Below are 13,581 nucleotides of genomic sequence, written 5' to 3'. Positions count from 1 at the left end.
TAAAGCTTTTCCTATTTATGCAAATAAAAGTTTTTAGGGTTCAATTACCGATTGCTATATTTATTAGTAGTAGTTCAGCAGAATAGGCTGCTGAATCTGCTGTTCCTATACAATGACACCGCCCCAACTCTAGTACACACCAAAACCATACACTTAACTACTTAAATCTTCTTATAGATTTTCATAGGTTTGTTTATTTTAGGTATGTTTCAAGTAATGTAGTTTTGAGTAAATATTCATGTGAATAGTGTGAGCTTAGGATATGATACACCTAGTTTCGCTACACTAAAGCATTACCGCAAAGCATAGCTAGCGGTTTGTAATAATTTTCCTTCAACAGCATATATACAGTATTACAGTGTCATTTTCTCATACAAACTCTAACGCCAACGTAAAAATTGCGTATTAAACGTTATGAATTCTATGTGACTGATACGTATTTGGGATTTCCCATTGAACTAAATTATCTAGGATGGTTTGGGATTAGTGAAATCAACACATAAACCTTTTTTTCTTTGAAAGATAGAATCTAATGGGTAAGAATATAGAATATACACAAACAGCCTCTAACCTTCTAGCTCACTGGGAAGCTGTTGACTTTCGTCTTGAAGTCCTCAACTTGTATGTACTTTCGGAATCTGATTGTCTCTATGGCGCTTTAATCGGATGATAATCCTATCCCCTATATATTATTTGAGAAGCATTGCAACATTTTTTTGTAGCCACGTGTCATCACTAGAATGATTCTTATAATCCTTAGAGAAATAGGTTGGTCCATTTAAATATATAATAAGTTTTTTATTAAACCACAATATATACATTATTAATGTGATTTATTATTTCCTTAAATAAGATTACGGAATTGCCTAATGTGACTAAAGTATATATGACAATTAATAATTTTGAATAATAAAGATTTGATAAAAATAAGTGTGTATTATAATTATATTTGTTTAATTTTAAGCTATTAAAATAAATCAAACAATCATAGTAACGATATAATAAAAATTAAAAAAATTATTTATATATTATATTTTTAATTTTTAAAAACGAGTATAAATTACTAAAACTGTTAAAAATTTTACATTCAAATTTTGTGATCTATGATTTAAACTTTTGTTATGACATGATACAAATAATTGAAAAATAATATAAGTTAAAAGTCTCATTTAATAAGTATCAATAATTAAAAATATATAAAAATATGTATCATTTTAAATTAAACTATATGCCATATAAAAATACATAAATATCGTAATTTTGAAATTTATTTTGAACATTTTTTTTGATAAAAAATTTGAAAAAATATTGACAACTTAATTTTTAAAATATTATAAATTACTTAAACCATTATTCCCACAGTGAAAATTTTGTTATCACTAATTTAGACTTTTTGCTATAATAGATACAAATGATTAAAAAAAATATGAACAAAAAGCATCATCTAATAAATATTAATATTAACATATACCATATATATGTTACTATCATTTAAATTTAATTATATATCATATCAAATAGGAAAAAATATTTTTTCGATTTATTAAATTTATTTATATGTTCGCACCAATTTAATAATATAAGTAGTAGATAATGACTTTTTAATTATTCAATATATATTTATTATTTCATAATATGTTATAAACATATAATATATAAAATAATTTTCATATATAATGTTTATCCCGCGCAAGGCGCGGGTCTTAACCTAGTGTTATATTATAGTCGAAGCAGTGTTAAATTTATTTGATAGTTTGGTGTTTCAGATGTGTTAAAAAATTTATTTGAATAACATTGAAATAATGCTCTCTTTGGCAAAAGAACGTACACTTTCAGGCCAAATCAGAATAAAAAAAACACATAAGTCATTGAACAACAGCAAGGACACACACATCATGATGGCTTGTAGTATTTGTTAGCCACGAACGGCATCTTGGTGATATTACCTTCATAAGGTTTCCCACGTACCAAGATCTTGACTTTAGTCCCTGTCTTGTGCTGACCAGACTTCACATACCCCATAGCTATGTTCTTCTTCAGGTTAGGACTAAACCCACCACTCGTGATCTCTCCAATCTTGTTACCATTCTCATCATGGACCTCGCTATGCGACCTCGCTGGTGGTCCCGATGAGAAAAACCTCACCCTTCTGATCGTAGGTTCATCTTCTAGCTGTTTGAGGATCACATCCGCGCCAAGAAACCCGCCTTCTGCTCTTCTACGTTTCCCTATGGCCCATGTGAGGCCCGCTTCAACAGGAGAGATGTGTTGCTCCATGTCATTGCCGTATAGAGAAAGCCCTGCTTCTAGCCTGAGACTGTCTCTTGCTCCTAGACCCGTTAGCCTTACCTTTCCCTCGGACTTCTCCAAGATTGCTTTGGCTAAATCAACTGCATGCTCTTATGGAACAGAGATCTCAAACCCGTCTTCCCCAGTATACCTGTAAAGCCAAAACAGAGAGATTCATTAACTGTGAGATCTTCTTGAACTCTTCCTCTTGAGCTATTAGTAAAAAATAGCTTTTTTTAACACAGTAAAAATAGCTAAAAAGGAAAAAATAATAGTACGTAAAGTGCATTCATTTCTTCTGCATCGACTCGATTTCTGATACTATCTGAGTGAATAAAGGATCTATTGAAGAGTTGAGAGTAGACTTAACCAGTAAATCCTTTATACTTAAAAAATCTCATATAATTTTTGAAATTTAAGGACTAATTGATAAATTATTAGACTATCGATAAAACACTTAATCATGATCAACTTCTAAGTAAATCTTTTGTTTTTGAAAAATATTAAGCACTAAGTAAGTTATTAGACAATCCTGTCAACACTTAATCATGATCAACTTTTAAGGAAATCCTTTGTATCTGAAAAATCTTGATATAATTTTTGACATTAAGGATCTATTAATAAGGTATGAGCTCCAGATAGCACTTAATCATTATCGACTTTTAGGTTTACGTGGGTGTTAAGCATTAAAACCAAGAAACATGAGATGTTACCTGGTCCTGGTAAGGAAGCAGGTGGAACCATTAATGTCCAGAATCTGGAACTGTCCAAAGTAAAGCTTGCTCAAGTCTTCTTTAGTCAAGTGTTGAAGCAGCGGAGCAGCCAAAGGACCTTACATCACAACTCACAAGATTCAAGATCACAATGTACTTACAAGTAAACAGCAAAGGGGACATTAATCTTTTGGTTCAAGTCAATAGCCAAACCTGAAGGGCAAGAAGAGATCTCTCATCATGGATATGCCACAAGACATCACCTCCTTTGGATTTAAAAGCCTTCATGTGTTCCTCAATATGAGCCAAATCCTTATCTCTACAACCATCATTCACCACCAGATAGATATGCTCATCAGTCACTTTAGTAATCACCGAGTCATCAATTGCACCTCCCTTCTCGTTTGTAAACACAGTCAAACTCCCTGTCCCAGGAGCCAAACCAGCCACGTCAGCAACCACGAGCTTCTCCAGAAAGGGAACACAGTCTTTGCCTTTAAGACTCAAACCACACATATGTGCAACATCAAACAAACTCCCATTGACCCTGCAGTTAACCGTTGAGTCAATGATGGAGTCTTTGTACTGTATTGGCATACTCCAACCAGAAAAGGGAACCATCTTTCCTCCATGAGCGACGTGGAAGTCGTAAAGAGCAGTCTTTTTCAGGTCAGCACCAGAGGCTAAGTAGCGGCGTGACAGAGGTTTCTTGTCGGATTGAGCAAGGCGACGGGTTATGGATTGGCCTAGCTGCCATAGACTCCCACCTCTCATCTTCTTCTTCTCCTCCTCCTCCTCCTCAAGTTAATATAAAAAGTTTGATCACATGAATGAATCTTTAGATGAAGCATTTTCATCCAAGATACTCAGTTGATTGACATTGATTAAACTCTTGCACTAACAATCTAATAAACAAAAAAAATGAGAATACTTTTAATCAATAAGGCATTAACTATAAGATTCAGATTCATTATGGAAAGCAATCCGGGAACTCAGTAATCGCAATGAGATGGAAGAAATCTTACAAAAGATTGTGACTTTGTTTTTGCCTCTGGAGCTTCTTCCAGATTCTTGACACTACTACTTACGTAATTAACTGATGATTCGCTAATAAATAAATATAAAAATTGGCATCAATGGCAAAATGGACTTTGTTGTATTGTAATATATCTTTAGGTATTACAAGTTTCAAAATTGAATTGAAAATGATAAGAAAAAAAGAAGGGGTTGGTGGTGGAGGACAAGGCAACCACATCCCCATTGAGTGGTAAGTAATGTTCTTTATTTATCTTCTTTTAAATTTTGTAAAATCAAAATAAATATAAGTATTGCAAATCACAAGAAGAAGTAGTTGTTTGATCTTTGTACTATTTTCTGATACAACTTTCTTGTTGAAACTTTTGTTGTAATCATTCTTTATGTAAGCATGCTTCTATGAATATGAGTCATTGGTTTGGTACCACTTTGGATATATAGTATCGATAAGGCATTTTTTTCTTTTTCATATGGATTTAAAGACATAAAGAACAAGCACATGACACACACTGAACCACATCTACTTATTTTTATAGATCATATTCTAAGTCTTCCTTTATTTCATAAGATCACTTATTATTATGGTTTAGTTTTAGCCCTGTGATCTCACCCTAGTTCCTTCATAAAGTCTTTGTTGTCTACCAGAACCTGTCATTGTCAACCACCAAACACACCTTTTAGCAAATTCCAAACACTGAATCTAAATGAGCTCTTCAGTACAACAGGACCAGACCAGGCCACTTACCGTTTTCCAGCCATCTGGATCGAGAAATGAGACAATCTTAGTGCCTATTCCAGGAAGTGGTCCTGGTTCTCTAGTGATCTTTCCTCCTAGCTCTTTATTGACTATCTTCACAACTTCACCGCTTTTGTACACATCATCAGTGCCTATTGCAATCTGTTCATTACATTTTAACCATTTTAACCATCAAAGGAAACAACACAAACCGGTGCAAGACAAACATAAACAGTAGGCAACAGTCTTAAGCACACACCTGTGCATATGCATTGCCCTTTTTGTACTCAGTCACGCCATATTTATAGGTTAGCTCCAAAACTACCGACTCATTAAATCCCATCATGCCTATGGTGTACTGTTTCATCCGACCCAAAACAAAGCTCGTTAAGGTAAAATACTTATTTACATCGTGACACACTGATTACTTCACCTTGTATTCAGGTTTCTTAATCCTTCTCAAGAGTCTCATCCCAAGGGCCTGCAAGGAATTAAAATTGAGGTATATAAACAAGAAACTCTACTAATGAATAATCAAAATATTAAGAAAACGTTTTCATCTGCGTTGTGTTACCTTCTCATAGAATTTGATGGCGCGGTCAAGGTCACCAACACGAAGCATGACTTGACAGAATGGTTCAGGAGTTGGACCTCTCTGGATGAGTTCAAAAGGGTAACCATCAGGGTCCTTCACAATGGCAATGATGCTGCTTCCACCTTCGACCGGACCAGGTTCTCTGGTGACATTTCCACCCTTGGCACGTACGGTCTCAACCATTTTGTAAACCTAACACAAAACTTTTATATCAAGGACTGACATGCATTAATATTGATTATTGAATTCTTAAAAACAAAGTAAGACAGACATACATCTTGAGTTGAAATGGTGAAATGACCAAATCCATCTCCAATGTCATATGAGCTAACACCATAATCTGTAAACATCAAAAGATGTTAAAACTCTACATAAGAACCAAGTAGTTTCAGTTTTGTGGGAAAGTGCACAAATTGATGTTGGAAATATCTGAAAGTGAGTCAATGCTAATAGAAAAGACAGTATATATATACTATAAGTGAGCTCCACAGCGAAGTGGGATTTTTCAGATCCAAAACCCATAAAAGCATTAGAATACTTCTCCTTAGGGACATCTCTTTGCCTCGACACCTTCATGCCAAAGCACTCAGTGTAAAACCTAGTCAAGAATAATAATAAATAACTAAATGTTTGTTACGATATAAAATGAAGAAAGAATACTAAATGTATGAAAGCTATACTTGATTGTGCGGTCAAGATCACCAACACGGTATACAACATGGAAGAAACGGCGCGTGTCATTCTTTGGCCAATCCAATGAAGCAACATCAGCCAATTTTCTGTATTAAAAAAAAACAGAGAAAAACAAATGTAACACAAGGATTATCAAAGGAACACTTGGATCCCATAAGACAAACATATAAGATCCAGAAAACATCAATCGCAAGAACGATATCCATCAACTGAATCATGGAAATGTAGATAGTAGATCATCTGCAACATTAACTCACCTGAGAGAAGATGCACGAGGCGAGCAGATACCACTGGACTTGGAACGTCCGTCACTTGAAAAACAATCAGTTTCTAACTGACCGACAACTTCTCTGCTACTGCCTGTGATATAGTGTTACCATCACAGACACATTACAACCGATAGATTCATTATTTTTGGAACGATGAGGTCAAAGCTTCAACCTAACAATCAGTAGTTGTGATTACATTACCTGAAGACCAAATGTATAAAAAGATGATGAAACAAAGACATATCTGCGTTTTAGACATTTTGATTTGTCTCAAAACTCTTCTGCCTATCTCCTATTATATATATACATATAGAGATTTAAATTATATTAAATTATAAATCAAAACTACCTATTTTAAGATTTTGTAGATATAAACTGTGTAAATCATATCTCACCATATTAAAAAATTTGTTTATTTTTATATACGTTTTTCTTTTTTCATTAGATTCAAAATTTATTACACCCCCAAAAATATTAAAAAAAAAAGTAATAACTTCAGTCAAAATATACTTTTTGGTAAAAAAAAGTTTGTTAACAGCATTTTTTTTGGTCAATTGTTTTTTGGTGGTCAACGGTCAAAATTGTTAGCAGCATTTATTACGAGGATTTAGTGACAATTAGTTTTGGAAAGTATTCATGTCCGGATTTGAACTGAACGATCAGTCTCAATGTCATTTGTTCAACAAAGCAACAGCTTTTGTAATAAAGATTATGAAACTAATCAGAGTTAGACAATCACTAAAACATTAGATATGTTTGGTTTCCGACAGTTAGTAAGTAATTCAAAGAACATTAAAATTAATGCACAAGCATGTTCTTAACAATAAGCTAAGATTAACTGTTTGTCTCACCAATGAAGAGTTTGAAGCTAAGTTTGGAAGATGAGAGAATGGTAAGAGAAGAGTCTTGGGGGGTATACCAAAGCCATACAGCTAATTCTTCTGTTTGTTTGTATTCACATGGTTCTGCACTGTATGGCAACATGAAAATTGGAGACTGTCTTCGGTTAACTGACTAGATCCATAGGATAGCACCCCAGGATACGGATGAAACTGGTGAATTCCTGCAAAACCATAAGGCAAGATTTTTAGAATCGGTTAGACCTGAGACCGGCTATAAAAGCTCTTGCGTTTGTGAGGACAGAGACCTGTAAATGGCCAAGGGCGTGCTGAGCACGTGTTTCAGCCATGGAAGCTTCAAAATCAATGTAGAATAAGTAATCAAAGTACCTGTCGTCATCCCAAAAACAACACTCAACTACTTCCTCAAAAATAGATGTGTTCATGCTGTGAACGTTATAAAACTACTTACTTGGCGCATCCATTGTTAGAACCATCAACTACTCTTAGCGGTCTTCTTCTCTGCGGACGACTTTCTATCTTGGATAAGTTAATGTTTCTTAAAGAAAAAACAGCCAAGGCCTTGAACAGCACACCAGGACCTTCTTCTAGCGAGAACACAATACTTGTCTGACAGAAACATAAGCATTACTATTGGCCATTATAACTTTCAGTTGATTTAGTAACTGTATAAGCATCTAGTTTTAGTTACCTTATATGGTCGATCTGTTCTTGGAATCATAGGATCTCTCGCAAGTATAAGAAACCGTGTCACATTGTTAGCATCATCCTGAAAACCAAGAACAAAGTATCAACTTAAAGATTGCAGATGACTTATCAGTAAAGTAGAGGATGTAGACTAATTACTTGTATGTTCTCTACAAGAATATCAAGACCGTATATATTTGCAGCACGCACACTCGCCACTGCTCCTATACTCCTCTCGCCGCTCGAAGAAACAGTCTGAACAATGTTCAATGACTAATTAAGAACAACAACCTTTTAAGTGAACTGAACAGAACTGAACTAAAAAGAAAAAAAAACACATGTCACCTGAGCAGCAGTAGCAGTGTCTTTTGCAGAGACTCTCTGTATGCCTAAATCGTTAAGTGAGTTCACACATTGATCAAGCGCCTGGAGATAAACAAAAACATCAGTGAACTTCGAAGAGTCTGAAGGAAATGGAGTTAAAAGAACCTGAGGATGGCTTAGAACGCATTTAATATCTTCTATACTAACACCAGGGACTCCCAAGAGACAATGATTAATAGGCAAATGAACTTCTTGGACAATGTGAAGCCTATGACGAAGAAGCAAATCATAGTTACGGTGGATACTACCACCTACTGAATTCTCTATCGGTAATACTGCTTTATCCACCAACCAAAGCTCCACAGCCTGAAAATAATATCCAAATCATATTGAAAACATAGTGTAGTGTGTATGGAGGTGACACTTAGATAAAAACCTGGAACGCAGTTTCAAACTGGTCACATGGTACGGTTTCACAGTTTGGATATGCTTTCAGTGCTGCTGTCTCGCTATACGCACCTGGTATGCCCTGCAATCGGACAGTGTTCAATGTAAACACAAGCAAATGAAAGAAAGAGAACATTCATATTTGCAGGTTAGGTGAGGAAAGTAGTGCTTCACCTGAAACGAAATTCGCACTTTTGAATCATCCCCAGCAGAAGAGGTAAGACTGTTTGCAGTTAGCGGTTCTGCAATGGGGGGAGATATAAAAGAGGTAATAAGATTTAAAGCTAAGTGAGGCCATGAGAGACAATGTATTTGGTCTCATGATGCTTCTGGGGCTAGGTACGTTACTGTTTGTTAACAACCTACGTTTTGATTCATGATGCTAGACGCCAAGAAAGATCAAATGCCAGCTAATATGGAAGAAATAGTTTAGAATTAACATAACATATGGAGTACTACTTCAAGGACTATAATTGAGTTTCATAATACTTTTAGGCTCGGTACGTTACTTTACTAACTACATTAGGAGAAACCAGTATCTTTCACACTCAAAATTTATTGTTGGCACGTGTAGCCAAGCCCTATGGAGACCTTAAAATGACACTGATTGATTGAGACTAGATGACAAGAAAGGTTAGTTCCGAAACATCAAATGCAGCTACTAATATGGAAGAAAAAACTAGTATGATGCAAATGAATATGATTAAATGCAGCTAAGACTACAGGACACGAAAGATGAGTTCCGAGACATCAAATGCAGCTACAAATATGGAAAAAGGATTCTCAATATTGCCATATGATGCAAATGACTATGATTAATTCATTTATGAGACTACAGGACAAGAAAGACTGAATCTGAAACATCAAATGCAGCTCCTGATATGGAGAGAAAAAAAAGAATCTAGTATTAACAAACATATCAAGTACTCCATTATCAATACAGATCGATAGATGTGTGTCATATGTTGCAGAGACTACAGACACGAGAGATCGAAGCTGAAACATCAAGTGAGGCTACTAGTATAGTGAAAATAAGGAATCTTATGTCACTCAAAAGACATATACCATTCTTGGAATCAAGAAATCGACATACAAAGAAGAAAAGTTGCGAGGACTTTGAGAGAATTTGTATTCAAACTAACACAATTTGTATTCAAACTAACACATATAAATTATAATGGTAAGAATGTGAAAACAAAGATTTTATAAAATGATCCACAACATCTGTTCCAGCAATGATATCTCATCTGCTTAAACAAAGGATCCCACAAATCAAAATTCAGCTATACAATCCCCTGAACTATTCCAGTTTGGATAATCTCATACACACAAACAACCAATATTAGCATTTCCACGTGAAGACCATAAAACAACATGTTCGATGAAAATGAAACTGAGAAGGGGGAGAATGTGACTCACTAGGAAGCATACTCAAGTCTCTATGAAAAGTTTCCAGCTGGGGACTCTCCTGAGTCAGACCCATTTCATCAGAGGGCTTCTTGAGCTCACGTCCGTACGGAACCTCGCTTCCAACGGCAGTGACGGCTCTCTGGGAAGCCGAGGAGGAGCATTCCCAGAGGGGGATACGACGGCGTTTCGTGTCCAAACCAAGCAGAGGGTAATGATAATAAGCCGTCTGGGGACAAGCCCAGATGGGGAAACACCTCAGAGCCATAGCAAAAAAAAAAGTTGGTAGCTTACGTTGAGACGACGAGATCGGGCAATGCGAAAGAGAAATCTGAAGGTATTAGGACAACAAAACTGTCATTGGAAAAACGAGTTTGGTAGGAAAGTATCTTTTAAGAGTCGTAACAAAAAGTTTGGATTTTTTTGGTCTTTTAAAGGAAGAGCAGACTTGGAAACTCAGACGGAAAGGGTCCACACTTGGCAGTTGGCATACGTTGATTGTTTTCCATTATTCTTACGTTTGGTGAAGTTGACTGATAAAAATGAATAGATTTTTTCAGTCTGTCAACAACAAATAGTTTTGTTCACGTTTTAAATGGCACTTTTAATTATATAACTGTCTTTTAGGATTATTATGCAAGGATTGATAAAAAAAAGGATTATATTGAAATTAATTGCAATAATGTCATTGGCTATTGAAAACTTATAAAAAAAACTTTTACTTAAATAGAGTGTATTTGAAAATCTCTTACTTTATACTGTTTCTGAAATAAAACATGATTATGACTGGATGTTACATTAAGTAGATAAAACCAGCTAATGATTTACTTCTCCATTTACTAAATGGGTTTTGCATTTTTGCCAGCGAAGTCCTTTTAAAACTATATAATATATCATATTTTAAGTTCTTAAGTATAATTTTTTTTATTTAAAATCTTTTACACATTGTTGAACATTGAAAACCTTTTTTAACTCACTCTTTAGGTGATGCCATGCCACCTTGATGAATCATGGTTTAAGCCGTTTTTTGAAATAAAAAAAATTGTACTATTACCAAATAATACCATCAATGCAATTGCATAATTACCAAAGAATAAACATCAATTTTTAGATAGCATATCTTGTATTACAATTTACAAGTTTTGAAAATAATAAAGAAATCAGTTTATAGATTAGCATATTGCTCTTGTCTCTTGGTCGCTGCCTAGCGCTTCTTCCTTCACAACATAGCAAAAAACTAGTGCCTATGCCTTGCCAGGCAAGGTAGGTACACTCTGTTCATCTCTGAAGAAGTTTTGCGGATCTACGGCAGTTTTCACTTTCACCAACCTATCGAAATTCTCTCCAAAGTACTTCCTCCCATAAACCTCAGCCTCTCTGTAACTATTCGGCCCGTGAGTATTAACACCAATATCCAAATCCCTGTAGTTGAGATACGTGTGTCTAGGGTTCTGCGTCACATAAGGAGCCATGTAGCTATAGAAGCTCCTCGTCTGCTGCAAGAAACTGCTCTCAGCTGCCGTCCCAGGATCCTTCCAGTTAATCGAGTGCTGGACTTTGTAAAGCTTGGTCCTGTGAGGGAACGGAGTCGCGGTCGTAGCCACCTCGCTCATCTTCCCTCCGTAAGGGTTAAACACCAACCCTGTCTTCCCTACCTCGATCATCTTCCTCATCAAGTAATCCAACCCTTCTTTGGTTATCTCCTTCTCCACGTAATCCGACTTCCTCTTCCCGTAAGACGCCGAGTCCGGGTTACGGTCCAGCAAGATCTCGGGTTTCACCTGTGTAGCGTTGTCGTTGTTCGCCCACCATAACACAGACTGTATCCACGTAAGCTCGGTGCAGTTCTCTTGCTTCAGACCGAGCTCTGGGAAGTCTCTTGTTAACAAAGACAAGACATCGCTCGACTTACCGAGAAACAAGGCCACGACTGAAGCTCTAACCGTCTGGGCTTTGTTTCGCGTCACGGGCTGTAATAAAAGCCTCATGAAGAGGCTTGGATCGGTCTTGGGAGCAACGAACTGCCATTTATGAACCATATCAACTGCGTTCTCGTCTAAGTTTTTCTCCACTCTGAAGACGGTAACGGTCGGGGGAACGGGGACGAGTGTGATCTTGTAAGCCAAGATCACACCGAAGCTCGCGCCTCCTCCTCCTCTAATAGCCCAGAAGAGATCTTCTCCCATTGCTTTACGATCAAGAACGCGTCCGTTAACGTCCACGATCTTCGCGTCGGTGACGTAGTCAACGGAGAGACCGTACTTTCTGATCATGTTACCGTATCCTCCGCCGCTGATGTGCCCTCCGGCTCCGACGGTGGGACAGACTCCGGCGGGGAACCCGTGGAGCTTTGTTTTCTCCCATATCCTGTAGTAAACCTCGCCGAGGGTGGCGCCGGCTCCCACCCACGCGGACTCGCCGACGACGGTGATGTTGCGGAGGTTGGACATGTCGAGGACGAAGAAAGGGACGTTGGAGGTGTAGGAAACGCCTTCGTAGTCGTGGCCGCCGCTTCGCGTTTTCAGCTGGACGTTGAGGGATTTGGTGCAGAGGACTGCGGCTTGGACGTGGGGCTCGGAACGCGCCGCGATCACGATGGCTGGTTTGGAGGTGGTGGAAGTGTTGAAACGCGCGTTTCGGATGTAGGCGCGTAGGGTGGGGGTGAAAGCGGGTGCGGTTTGGGGTAAGACGACGTCGGATAAGGAGTTAGGAGGGGATTTTGTTTGGTTTGAGAAACATTGGAGAAAGTTTTGGTAGAGTGTTGGGTTCGGAGGAGAGACAGCGGCAAGAGATGTTGTTGAGATGAAGAAGAAGAAAGAAATCAAACAAACGAGCTTCATTTCTTTTTCTTCCTCTGATTTTCTTTATTGATTGATTTTGTTTTGGTGTTCTTCTGTGGTTATATATAAGTACATAGATTCTTGAAAGTCTTAGATGTAATTCTTACCTTTGGCTAATATTAGGTTTTGTTATAATAGACGATTACTTAAAGTCAAGGTTTTTTCTCGTTATATAGTCAAATTTTGTTTTATCTTCTATTACGTGATAACTCTAATTTGAAGAAAGTATTTATAGTTAACTATGATGGTTCATGGTTGTAACAGCCGGAGAAAAAAAAAAAAACGAGAATGATGGTTGTAAACTTTGTGTTTTTAGTAGTTTTTTCAAGATTTTGATTGACAAGAATGAAAACAAGACTAGCGTGGCTACGTATGGAAAACATTTGCAAAACATCTGGCTCTCCGAAACCTTGTCTAAAGCCGCAACTAATGATTTGGAATTTAGCCCCCCTGAGAACGTATCTCATCTAAATCGTAATCTCTATACTTGAAGTATAAATATAATCTGTCGTCTCATATAGAGAGTTTCAAGGAGAAATGAGAACTGTTCAGTGTCGCTTATGACAAAGCCGAGGAATTTGTGGAGCCAATGAAGCAGATGATTGGATCTGAATGTTTTAGTTGACGAGACTACTGGATTAACTGCTGCTATAACAGGTAACTCAGGCCAAACAGTAGCTGTTGGT

General features: G+C 36.9%; 3 protein-coding genes and 1 pseudogene across 3 annotated transcripts; all 4 read right to left on the bottom strand.

Annotated features, from left to right (window-relative positions):
* Positions 1-1,767: 1,767 nt before the first annotated feature.
* Positions 1,768-4,237, bottom strand: LOC103871932 (annotated as a pseudogene).
* A 236-nt stretch (positions 4,238-4,473) lies between these two features.
* LOC103871929 (lactoylglutathione lyase GLX1) lies at positions 4,474-6,827 on the bottom strand. Its single transcript, XM_018659419.2, has 10 exons — positions 6,532-6,827; positions 6,319-6,421; positions 6,049-6,147; positions 5,842-5,966; positions 5,644-5,708; positions 5,348-5,560; positions 5,207-5,254; positions 5,033-5,131; positions 4,783-4,935; positions 4,474-4,685 (listed from the first exon to the last, which is right to left on the bottom strand). The coding sequence occupies exons 1-10, from the start codon at positions 6,587-6,589 to the stop codon at positions 4,644-4,646; spliced, it is 1,005 nt and encodes a 334-aa protein (XP_018514935.1). The 5' UTR covers positions 6,590-6,827; the 3' UTR covers positions 4,474-4,643.
* Positions 6,828-7,083: 256 nt separating this feature from the next.
* LOC103871931 (arogenate dehydratase/prephenate dehydratase 1, chloroplastic) lies at positions 7,084-10,873 on the bottom strand. Its single transcript, XM_009150267.3, has 9 exons — positions 10,068-10,873; positions 8,823-8,890; positions 8,638-8,730; positions 8,223-8,567; positions 8,037-8,132; positions 7,882-7,959; positions 7,642-7,799; positions 7,478-7,559; positions 7,084-7,393 (listed from the first exon to the last, which is right to left on the bottom strand). The coding sequence occupies exons 1-9, from the start codon at positions 10,321-10,323 to the stop codon at positions 7,337-7,339; spliced, it is 1,233 nt and encodes a 410-aa protein (XP_009148515.1). The 5' UTR covers positions 10,324-10,873; the 3' UTR covers positions 7,084-7,336.
* Positions 10,874-11,113: 240 nt separating this feature from the next.
* Positions 11,114-12,932, bottom strand: LOC103871928 (berberine bridge enzyme-like 2). The gene has a single exon (XM_009150264.3). The coding sequence runs from the start codon at positions 12,893-12,895 to the stop codon at positions 11,300-11,302; it is 1,596 nt and encodes a 531-aa protein (XP_009148512.2). The 5' UTR covers positions 12,896-12,932; the 3' UTR covers positions 11,114-11,299.
* Positions 12,933-13,581: the final 649 nt, after the last annotated feature.

Source organism: Brassica rapa, chromosome A06 (assembly GCF_000309985.2).
Source record: "Brassica rapa cultivar Chiifu-401-42 chromosome A06, CAAS_Brap_v3.01, whole genome shotgun sequence".
Lineage (NCBI taxonomy): Eukaryota > Viridiplantae > Streptophyta > Magnoliopsida > Brassicales > Brassicaceae > Brassica > Brassica rapa.
The sequence above is the reverse complement of the archived record's forward strand: the minus strand, read 5'-3'. Positions and strand labels throughout refer to the sequence as shown.

Coding starts and splice junctions, on each gene's coding strand:
- LOC103871929 (XM_018659419.2), bottom strand. CDS start 6,589: ATGTCTAAAACGCAGATATGTCTTTGTTTCATCATCTTTTTATACATT. Junction 6,148..6,318: donor CCTCGTGCATCTTCTCTCAG/GTGAGTTAATGT, acceptor TTTTTAATACAG/AAAATTGGCTGATGTTGCTT. Junction 5,709..5,841: donor CGCTGTGGAGCTCACTTATA/GTATATATATAC, acceptor TGATGTTTACAG/ATTATGGTGTTAGCTCATAT.
- LOC103871928 (XM_009150264.3), bottom strand. CDS start 12,895: ATGAAGCTCGTTTGTTTGATTTCTTTCTTCTTCTTCATCTCAACAACA.
- LOC103871931 (XM_009150267.3), bottom strand. CDS start 10,323: ATGGCTCTGAGGTGTTTCCCCATCTGGGCTTGTCCCCAGACGGCTTAT. Junction 8,731..8,822: donor AAGTGCGAATTTCGTTTCAG/GTGAAGCACTAC, acceptor GTCCGATTGCAG/GGCATACCAGGTGCGTATAG. Junction 7,960..8,036: donor TTCTTGTAGAGAACATACAA/GTAATTAGTCTA, acceptor CTTGGTTTTCAG/GATGATGCTAACAATGTGAC.